Below are 11,593 nucleotides of genomic sequence, written 5' to 3'. Positions count from 1 at the left end.
TTACTGATATGTTATTTGTGAATTACTTTCAACACTTGGAAGCATGAAATGATTGCTATTATCTTCTCTTCCCCTCCACATCTATCTTTAGCTTATTTATGGCCCTCCTCCAATGATGAATGATAAAACACCAGGGCTTTCCTTCTACCAGATGGCCCCCAAGGAAGACTGGCAGTATGCAGGGATTCTCTCTTTGCTCCTGCATTTCAGGTGGACGTGGATTGGGATCCTTACCTCTAATGATGAATATGGAGATAGATTTCTACAAACTGTGGTTCCAGAGTTTACTCAAAGTGGTATCTGCTTTGCCTTCATAGAAAAAAGTCACACACATATGATTTTCACTGAAATTAATGACATGTTCAATCAGGGAGCAAAGCTACATGATAACATTATTGACAGCAAATCCAATGTAGTAGTGGTTTATGGAGAATCTCATACTATTATGTTTTTGAGATGGTTTCCATATCTATCAGGGCAAGAGCACATGACAAATAAACAGAAAGGCATAGTGTGGATAGTAACAGCCCAGATGGAGCTGACTTCCATTGCTTATCAAAGGACCTGGGATACAGACATCCTTCATGGTGTTCTGTCTTTCACAATTCATTCCAATAACCCACCAGGATTTCACAAATTTATTGACAGTAGAAAACCTCTTGAAACCAAAGGTGATGGTTTTATCAGACACTTCTGGCAACATGCATTCAGCTGTGTATTTCCAAATTCAGCGATGAGCAATGTGGATGGGGATATTTGTACAGGGGAAGAGAAGCTGAGCGATCTTCCTGGGCCATTTTTTGAAATGAGCATGACTGGCCATAGCTACAGCATCTACAATAGTGTGTATGCCGTGGCCCATGCGTTAAATGCAATGTCCTCATCTAGACACAAATATCGAACAATGGCTGTTGATGGAGGACTGAAGTTTCCAAATCTAAAGTTGTGGCAGGTAATGGGGGGGGGCAAAAGGTTACATTGCTTGCTCCATTTTTAATATTTATTCCTTTCCACGTGTGCTAGAAATACCCATGACTCTTTTAAAAAGACCAAAGCTCAGAACATTTACTTTTAATAATAAATTGATAAATAATAATTATTTTAAGAGTTCCAGTTCCACATGTCCATAAACTTAATTCCAGTTCACCTTAGACCCTTTACAAAATGAACTAGTTCTGTTTACATTCAGTTTACTATTCAATTCAGATTCATTCAAATGATCCTTGAATTCAGAATGATACAAGCTGCTGTGATTAAGTATATAATATTTTTTAACACACTAAGAAAACTTCAAAACATGCACAGTGGAATGTGAGCAGTTTAATTTATTTCCCCGTGTGATTATTATCTTTAAACTTAAAGACTCAAATTGTATGAAGAGTCAAAAACATATGCAAGAAAATGAGCTTGAAGATGAAATAGAAATACTTTAGAATTCTACCCAGAATGAACTTAATTCAAATTTTATTTGAATTTTATGAACTGGTTCATTCCAAGCACTGAAAAAGAAAAACATACCATTCCTTTTATTCCCATTTCTCTTTCATTTTTTTCTGGATTCCTACACTGAATAGGCAATGCAATACTGAAAGGCTCCATTCTCTATAAGGTACCATTTAGCTGAAACTTATAAACTTTCAAATATGAAAAAGTATTGTTTTATTATCCACGGCAGGGGGAAGGAACTGGATCTGGCTATTGGCAACTTGGTAGTTAAGCCAATACAGCAGACTTGACCTCACCATCTGTCAAGTGATAGGTGGTTACTTTAAGACCTGCTTACGGCTGGGGTTAGCTCTGCTAGTGAAGTCAGTGTGAGGAGCTCAGTAGCACAGCAGATCCTTCCAAAGTTGCAATCACCAACCATCAACTGCTTAGTGATGTCAGCAAACCTCCCTTGCCAATGACCAGTCAGGAGTGCCACATTAGGGCCCCACACCTGACATCACATATGACCTCAGGTGTGGGGCGGGTGGATGTGATTTCTGGAAACGACCTTATGGGTCTAACTCAGATCCATGCAGGATCCAATAGGTATTGGGCTGGAAGTTCCCCAACTATGGTCTATGAAATTGTTGGTCTGGGGAAAAAAAATGAAAACAGTTTTGACAAAGAGACAATGGTCTTATACTCTGAAAGATCCAGAACACTGTTGTCTAATCACAGCCTTACCTAAACTTTTGTGTTTGCTTTTTCAATCTAGCTCCATCACTATCTCAGAGGTGTTTCCTTTAACAACAGCTCTGGTGATAAGGTTTCTTTAGACCAGAATGGGGAGTTAATCGCTGGATATGATATTATAAACTGGATTTTTTCTTCAAACCGATCCTTTCATAGGGTGAAAGTTGGGAAGATTGATCCACAAGTTTCACCAGACCAAGCATTCACCATCAATGAAACTGTCATAGAATGGCCCCATTGGTTTAAACAGGTAAGGTCTTCAGATTACGTGACATTGTACTGTTCTGGGCAACATCAGACCCCTCCCCCCAATCTCCTTCCCAAGTCATCATGTCTGATACCTATTCATTTGTGCCCAGATTTACTAGGCTTCAGACAAGCATTCTGTTTTTCATACTAGGTTGAAGTCTTAAAATGTGGGAAAATACTGTTTAGCATCTACAGCTGGGATGGGCAACCTTTTTGAAGATATGTTTGCATGTTTTAACATCACAGCACTGAGGTAATATTTGAAAGACCGAAACTAGGTAGAGGGTGACTACCACACATGCCTCATTATAATGGATAATTGGGTGGAAATCCCCTAGACAATACTAACACACGTCTACAATTTCCAGCATTAGCACAGTGGCATAAATTAAATACATGCAACATAATTTCTTCCATGTCTTAATCCCATAGCACCATGGTAGCATTTGAAAATCCATGGTAGCATACAAAATATTGCAAATGGGTGGATGATCTGTCAGACCTAGTTATAGGCCTCCTTTCCCAGTCTATTGGCAATTGGATGGATGCACATAGGTCATTGAATGCACCATCATGCTCCTATGATATTCAACCTTAACATGGTGGTGTTTGATTAAGGTATTCAACAATGGTTCAAGATTCATTTTCAGTTACAATATATATGTACATATAGATGTATATAGGTGGATATATATATATACATATAGATAGATATATAGATTTACATCTATATCTGTGTGGATCTAAATTGATTTTTCTCAAGATTAACATTCTGCTCTTTCATTTCTTGATTAGGTTAAGCCTCTTTCTGTATGTAGTGAGAGTTGCCATCCTGGTTCTAGCAAGAAAATGAAAGAGGGGGAGCCATTTTGCTGCTATGATTGCATCCCATGTCCAGAAGGGAAGTTTTCAGAGCTGGAGGGTAAGAAATATGCTGTGTAAAGTTATCGTGTAATTTGGCCATAATGAAGAGGACACATCAAAGTGCAGCATCACAAAGCAAAAACAAAGGAGAATGAGGAGGATGCAGCAGACTAATTTATTTATCCAAATTGCATAAACATAAATCCCAACATATTTCAAACACCAGACCTTCATTAGGGTAGCGTAAAAAAATGTATATTTAAATATTGCAATGAATGTTGTGAAAATTGTTTTCTAGCAAACCTTGTTTGACATGTATTGGACTTGCTTTGCGGTGCTATCAGTTATTCTCTCACACCTGTTATATGCTCACGTGTTACTTTAAGTCAAAATAAATTTCATATAAAATAACTGTCAATTGTAGTATCTAAATGGAATATTCATTCACCAGCCAGTCTACAATCATTAGGTAAAAAAGGATCACATGTGTTCAGGGGAGGCGGAATCTTGTGCAGATATGAGTGAATTGGGTCATCCTGTCTGCAAGTCACCGATTCTGCATCCAGTCCCCACTAAATAATACATAGAATACATAGGAAAGCAAACACAAATAAATGCATAGAAACAAGCTGGTTGCTTGAGACTGGAGATTTTGGCATTAGATAAATAGAGCTGGTCAAATGAAATGGGCAAACTTTAGAGATCTAGCCATTCACAATGGCTTTCACCAATAGTTCCCTCTGACAACCAGTAAAGGTAGGCAGGAGGTGTTCAATACTACAAAATAAGGGATTGTGTTGAGCCGTGTTTGGGCATTAACCTGAAACTGGGCTGAAACTATGGATGGAGGTATGGGAGTGCATGGGCATTCACACCCTCAACCTCTAGATGCGTGGACTCCTCTTCAGATCTTTAAGTATTTGGCATGAATGGCTGAAGGGGGTTTCTAAGTACATTCTGTTGAATCCCCTTAGAAGCATTCATGCAAACATTTGAGCATAGTTTTGTTGTGCTGCCTATCCTGTTACTTAACAGCTCGTGAAAATTATTCTTAGCATGTTGTTGGATAGCTACAAACTTCTGTGCTGGGATATTCGCTTGTGGAACATTATTCCTTATGTGACTCCTTTCCTCCATCAATGTTACATAACGTGAGCGGAAGTGCCATATCAATTGCATACCACTTATTCCACTTCAAAACAAAATGAGAAAAGCCTCAGGAATGAACAAAGGAAATGATAAATACATAAATAAATATGTTGTTCGAAAGAACATAATACCTTCATGAGGATGCTAGTTAATGAATGGTAACCTACTCCACCATCTCCTAACTGGACACATTTCAAAGGATTGACCTTAAAAGGATTCCCTAATAAGAATTGGTTTTTTTAAAAACCTTATAAGATAAAGAGTTACAATATGTTTGGCTTGTATGTAAAATTGTGGTTACCTAATTTGTTTTTCAGACATGAACGACTGTTCTACATGTACGGACAAAACCTATCCAAGCAACAGACAAGATTTCTGTATTCCTAAGGTCATTACATTTTTGTCTTACACAGAACCTTTGGGAATCAGTTTTACCTTTTTGGTCCTTTCTTTTTCTTTGATCACAGCTGTGGTGCTAGGAATGTTTATGAAGCACAGTGACACTCCCATTGTCAAGGCCAACAATCGCAATCTCACCTACACTCTCCTTTGCTCTCTCCTGCTCTGCTTCCTCTGTGCATTACTATTCATTGGCCAGCCTGGGGAGATGACATGTCTCCTCCGACAAACTGCTTTTGGCATCATCTTTTCAGGGGCTGTTTCTTGTGTGCTGGCTAAAACCATCACTGTGCTTCTAGCTTTTATGGCCACTAAACCTGGATCTAGGATGAGGAAGTGGGTGGGGAAAAGACTTGCTTCCTTCTTTGTTCTTTTCTGCACCCTTCTTCAAGCAGGCATTTGTGCTGTGTGGATAGTAACCTCTCCCCCATTTCCAGATGTTGACATGTGGTCAGTAACGGAGGAAATTGTCCTGGAATGTAACGAGGGTTCAGTAACTATGTTTTATTGTGTTTTGGGCTATATGGGCTTCCTGGCAATTATCAGTTTCATTGTGGCTTTCCTTGCCAGGAAGTTACCTGACAGTTTCAATGAAGCCAAATTCATCACTTTCAGCATGTTGGTCTTTTGCAGTGTTTGGCTATCCTTTGTTCCAGCCTACCTGAGCTCCAAGGGTAAATACCTAGTTGCTGTGGAGATCTTTTCTATCTTGGCCTCCAGTGCTGGACTGTTAAGTTGCATCTTTGCCCCAAAATTTTTCATTATTGTGTTGAGGCCTGAGCTGAACAACAGGGAACAGCTAATAAGAAAGAAAGCATGAAGATATATTTAACCCTATTCAGGCATTAGAACAAGTGCCGTAGCTCCCCCCCCCACACACACCTATTTTCATTGCCCTCGTTTCATGCAGGGTAAGTGTATGAATTAGAGAGCCTCCTATATCCATTGAGGTTCCTAATACAGTGGTACCTTGGGTTAAGAACTTAATTCATTCTGGAGGTCCTTTCTTAACCTGAAACTGTTCTTAACCTGAGGTACCACTTTAGCTAATGGGGCCTCTCGCTGCTGCCGTGCCGCTGACGCACGATTTCTGTTCTCATCCTGAAGCAAAGTTCTTAACCCGATGTACTATTTCCGGGTTAGCAGAGTCTATAACCTGAAGCATCCGTAACCTGAAGCGTCTGTAACCCGAGGTACCACTGTATGTTTATGATGATATGTTGTCGCTTGTCAGTTTCACTGCCTCCAGATTTCCCTATAGAGCTGTAATTTAACTGCACAGGGAGTCCAAATGGAGAGGTCCAGCACACTGTCTGTTCCATCTGTACAGTATCAGTTTCAATTATTGAAACCTGAGTACAAGATGTTTGCAGTTGTACATACATAAAACATTCAGAATAATTCCTAAAAATCATTAATAGTTCTCCTCACCATAACCATGTAAAGAGTACGCCACTAAACAGGCCCCTGTGCCATGTGGTTGTCTGTACAGTCATACTTTGGATCCTGAACGCCATGGTACTCGGACGTTTTGGCTCCTGAACACCGCAAACCCAGAAGTGAGTGTTCCGGTTTGCAAACGTTCTTTGGAACCCGAATGCCCAGCAGGGCTTCCGCAGCTTCCTGTAGTCAATCAGAAGCCGCACTTTGTTTTCTGAACATTTTGGAAGTCAAACGGACTTCCAAAATGGATTCCATTTGACTTCCAAGATACGACTGTATAGTTCTTTGTCCTAGGGTTTCTCAAAGTTCACAGTTCCAGTAGATTAACTGGCCAAAATTGCAGGTTCCTTCTTCCTGGAGCTGTTCAAATTCTCTTTGGCTTTCCCTCACATTCTTGCCCCAAAGAAATCTCCCTAGCTGCCTGCAGAGCATCATGAAGAAACAATGTTGGAAAAATTGTGATCATTTCTTCTTTCTTACTAAGACTGTAGGGTACCTCTCCAATTTTCTCCCCTTTGCTACCCCAGGGCAAATCTATTTCATCTCCTGCCCCACACCACAAATCAAAATCCTGCTACCAGGCTTTGTCTGGAGGCACCTAATTTAGAAACCCATGGCAGAGCTCACTCAGATTGGTGGCTAGAAATCGCTTGATGCTTACTCCAATCATCTCTGAAGAGCTCCCAGGGACTTTTGACATCCAAATCCATGGGTGATCTGGGCTGCTTTCCGTAGCATTGGGAAGCACCCCCACCCCACAAAGCCACCTGGAAGTACCCAAAGGGCAACATCATGGGCGCTTTTTACTTCACCAAAATCAGCAAGAGACTCCTGCTCTCCTGGTGCATGCAGGCACATCTCTTGGAGGTTTGCCTATGTGTTTCCCCCCACTGAGGGAAAACTGCAGCATCAATTTGAACTGCTCAAAAAGTGTTGCTGGCACTCTCATCCAATAAAACTGAATGTTGGAAAATCCATGCCAATCAAAAGGAAGTACATTTTTGGGGCCGTGAAGTTTGAACTGTTATGGAGGCTCCTTTGTTCAGATGCCTCAAACTTCTTCTTTTTCCAACTCCATTTGTGAAAAACAATATTAAGTTGATGATTACCTACTCCTGTAATTTTGAAAAGGACTGTAATTAATTCAACTACTTGGCAATGCTTCTTCCCGAGGAGTTTCAGTGGACGGAAGCAAAAGTAATAGCACAGTGTATGAAGGATAATATAAATATTCAATTTAATAGTTAGTTGTGGGAGCAGGAACTTTGGGGGGGAAAGCAAGGAACCACCTGTTTGAGTCTAAACACAATCTCTGCTTAGAGAGGAAATTTGTACTGAGGATGGTGACATTAGTAGTCTCGATATTGGTACTACTTCCTCACATGGCATGCAAGCCTCACATTAACTGCATGGTAAGAGCTCCACACAATCCAATTCACGAGTATCATCAGTTGGGAGGCAACATAATTGGTGGCATCACTTCTCAGACCTTCATAATCTCCAACTCGCTAACCTTCATTGAAGCACCTCCACCTGTGTTGTTTGAAGAGCTCGCGTAAGACCTTGATGTTGCTATTGTTGGTTGTTACAGTTTCTGTTTCCATTAAGGATGTGAATTACAGTCTTTCCCCAAGTCTGTCAAACAATTTTCATGTGAACTTAAATACTAATTTAATGGAGACAGATCAAGTTCCTCTGGTTTTGACAGTACTAGTGATGGCTGCCTTCACTTAAACATTTTAGAAACTACCATCAATGAGGCCAGAAATATTAATGGCCACTTGCTCTGATTGATGTCATTTTCTTATAGAATTTCAAAATGTCTTTGTAAGAGAGCTGGGGGTGTTTATATATTTATATATTTGTATATAATAAGGAATGAGATGTCAAGGGAGATGCAACATTTTTACAAAACATGGAAGTTTCTCTAAATACAGAATACAATTCTAATTCTAGTGCAGTTATCACAACACTCTGAACATGTTCTTAAAATATGGATTTCACCTTCAACTGTTGGGGGTACTTCACCAAGAACTTATAAAGTGTTCTGTATTCTGAGGCATTCTTAAGAAAAGATCCAGTAATGTCATAGAATAAGATATATATCAAGAATGGGAGCAGATGTTCACATGCATCGAACACAGCCTTCTGAAAATGTCAAATCATATGGTTCATGATAACACATGGAACTTTATACTGGTAACTTATCAATAAACTATATTGAGTGCATTGTTGTAAAGGAGAACACAGTTGTCTAATATTTGTGAGGCCTTCTTAGGGCTAAGAATTGCCTAAAGAAAGTTTGTACATAAATACTGTAAGGAAGTATAGGCAGTACAACATACTCCACATTTTACAATGTGTGGGATACCCTAATATGCCGTACTTTTTTTTTTAGGGTTGTGCCTAAGAATTACCAGCACATCCTGGCTTTGGCATTTGCTGTAAAGGAGATAAATGAAAACTCTCAGATTTTACCCAATACTTCCTTGGGCTTCCACATTTACGACAGTTACTTCAATGCAAAGAATACCTATCATGCCACAATGCAGCTTATGTCATCAAAAGAAAAAATAGTTCCCAACTACATATGTGACATTCAGAATAAATTAATAGCAATTGTTGGGGGGCTGGACCCTCTAATTTCTCATTATATTGCAACTGTATTGGATATCTACAAGATTCCACAGGTAGATTGTGTAGATGTCTCTATATTTATGTGGAATGTGGGAGTTCATCCATTTAAATGCTTTTTTTCACCGCACAGGCAAGATTGTGGGTTTGGAAACTGAAGTGGGTGAAGGCATGTAGGAAATATTTCCTTGTTTAGGAATGTCAAATGGAAGCTGAGATACAGATCATTATAAATGAGAGTGTTGGAAATATAACAGCACCTACAGAAGAAAGTAAATTGTCTAGTGATGGTGGGTAGGTGGAAGAAAGGAATATCAGCAATAATTACAGCCAAAGCATATGACAGGCAGACAAATCCCCTGACTTGTTGTAAGTAAGATGGCAGCCAGATGTAGACTTTCTGAGGAAAGACAGAGGTTGATAAAGCATTGCCCCATTTGCCATACTGAACCAGCCTCCATTAAAACAATTCCTGTGCTTGTAATAAAAACTTATATACCAACAGTTTGAAGAAAGGGGTTCTGTGGGCCAAAGTTGGGCTTCTAGTTAGTTAGTTAGTTAGTTATTCATTCTTATTTCCTTTTTTTAGCTCATATATGGCCCTGCTCCAGTGATGAATGATAAAACCACAGGCCTTTCCTTCTACCAAATGTCTCCTAAAGATGCTCTTCAGCATGCAGGCATTCTGACTTTGCTTCTCCATTTCAAATGGACATGGATTGGGATCCTTACATCCAATGATGAATATGGAGAAAGATTTGTGCAGACAGTGTTTCCAGTATTCTCCAGAAAGGGTATTTGTTTTGCCTTCATAGAAAGAAGCAGCAAATTTACCATTGTCACAGAAATGTATGATAAGCTACATGAGGGAGCCGAAATAAATGATAGAATCACTGACAGCAAAGCCAATGTAGTGGTTGCTAATGGAGAATCCTATCTCATTGTGTATTTGAGGTGGCTACCATATGCCTCAGAAAGAGAATGTACAATAAATAAAGTGTGGATATTAACAGCTCAGATAGAGCTCACTTCAATGGTGTTTCAAAGAACCTGGGATACAGACATAGTCCATGGTGTTCTGTCCTTCTCTGTTCACTCCAGTGATCTGCCAGGATTCAAGACATTTATTGAAAGCAAAAGCCCTTCATTCACAACAGGAGATGGCTTTATCAGGGATTTCTGGCAGCAGGCCTTTGGTTGTGTATTCCAAAGTATAGATGGGGAGAAGGTGGATGGAGACATTTGCACAGGAAAAGAGAAGTTGGAAAGCCTTCCTGGGACATTTTTTGAAATGAGCTTGACTGGCCACAGCTACAGCATCTACAATGCTGTTTATGCTGTGGCACATGCTTTACACTCCATGTATTCATCTCAACTGAATCATCCATCAGTGGTTGAAGGAAGGTGGATGAACCTTCAGAATCAGCAGCTGTTGCAGGTAATGGAATGAAATTCCTCCTGTTGGAAGGCAACATATCTCTCAGAATATATAACAATATGCTCCAATCAGATCCTTCTTGTGGGCTTCCCATTGACATATGGTTGGGCATTGTAAGAACCATACGCTGCACTTGATAGGCTATGGACTGATCTAGTAAGTATCTATTCTGTTTGGTAAAAGGTCTCCACAAACTCTTCCCATCCTCTCATTGGCATGTTCTTTCTCATGTTACTGTGAGCAGGCTCTGAGACTATAGAATTGTAGAGTTGGAAGGGACTACTAGGGTAATCTAGTCCAATCCTGTAATCTACTATAAGCACTGTATGCTGGACCAGGGAGGATTTTTTACTTATCTAGCAGGTCTTTTTTTTATTCTGTCTAATAAAAGGTCTCCCCTAATTAGGGTTGCCATATTTCAAAAGCTGAAAATCTGGACACAAAAATTGTTCTGCTTTTTTTGGCAAAGTTATTGAGCATTGGCAAAGTTGTTGAACATTTTAGCCACTTTCAGAATATTCCACCTGGACACAATTCTGAACCTAAGGCAGACCTACCCCAAACTGCTCATTCTCTTCTTTCCATCTTCTTTCTCTATATTAGTGTTAATATGTTCTGAGATTATAGAATTGTAGAGTTGGAAGGGGCCACTAGGGTAATCTATTTGCCCAACGTGGGGCTAGAACTCCCAGCCCTGAGACTAGGAGTCTCATGCTCAGCCGACTGAGCTGCTTTCCTCTTTTTCCACTGGTGAACTTAAAATATACACATTATAGTTTTGCTGCTATGCATTTACTCATTCATGCTACCTCTGATTCATGCTGCCTCTTGGCTCTCAGAAACTGCCACAACTACACTGTGAGTCCGTTAAGAAGTGTGTGTATTTGCTGGTAAGAGGCTTTCAGATTCAGTAATGTTGTGTTTAGAAGAGACAGGTTTCATTTAGAAGATGTTGTCCAGTAGAAGTAAGATAGAACCTTTGAAACTCTACAACTACAGCCAGAATCCTGTTACAGATAGGTAGCCGTGTTGGTCTGCCATAGTCAAAATAAAAAAAATCCTTCCAGTAGCACCTTAAAGACCAACTAAGTTAGTTCTTGGTATGAGCTTTCATGTGCATGCACACTTATCTATAACGTATCTGAAGAAGTGTGCATGCACATGAAAGCTCATACCAAGAACTAACTTAGTTGGTCTTTAAGGTGCTACTGGAAGGAATTTTTTAATTTTAGCCAG

General features: G+C 39.8%; 1 protein-coding gene across 1 annotated transcript in view; it reads left to right on the top strand.

Moving 5' to 3' along the window:
* Positions 1–96: 96 nt before the first annotated feature.
* The window catches only part of LOC308571803 (vomeronasal type-2 receptor 26-like), a gene marked incomplete at its 3' end in the record, with an annotated part of 55,337 nt that continues 43,840 nt past the window's right edge, over positions 97–11,593 (top strand). Inside the window, exons 1-5 of the mRNA XM_081167426.1 lie at positions 97–952; positions 2,204–2,431; positions 3,226–3,352; positions 4,761–4,831; positions 9,509–10,357. Coding sequence (XP_081023552.1) covers positions 113–952; positions 2,204–2,431; positions 3,226–3,352; positions 4,761–4,831; positions 9,509–10,357 — 2,115 coding nt within the window. The 5' untranslated portion in view covers positions 97–112. The remainder of the gene's footprint in view (positions 953–2,203; positions 2,432–3,225; positions 3,353–4,760; positions 4,832–9,508; positions 10,358–11,593) is intronic.

The sequence above is a fragment of the Podarcis bocagei genome, assembly GCF_964188305.1.
Source record: "Podarcis bocagei genome assembly, chromosome: 13".
Taxonomy (NCBI): Eukaryota; Metazoa; Chordata; class Lepidosauria; order Squamata; family Lacertidae; genus Podarcis; species Podarcis bocagei.
This window is presented reverse-complemented; position numbering and strand designations above follow the sequence as displayed.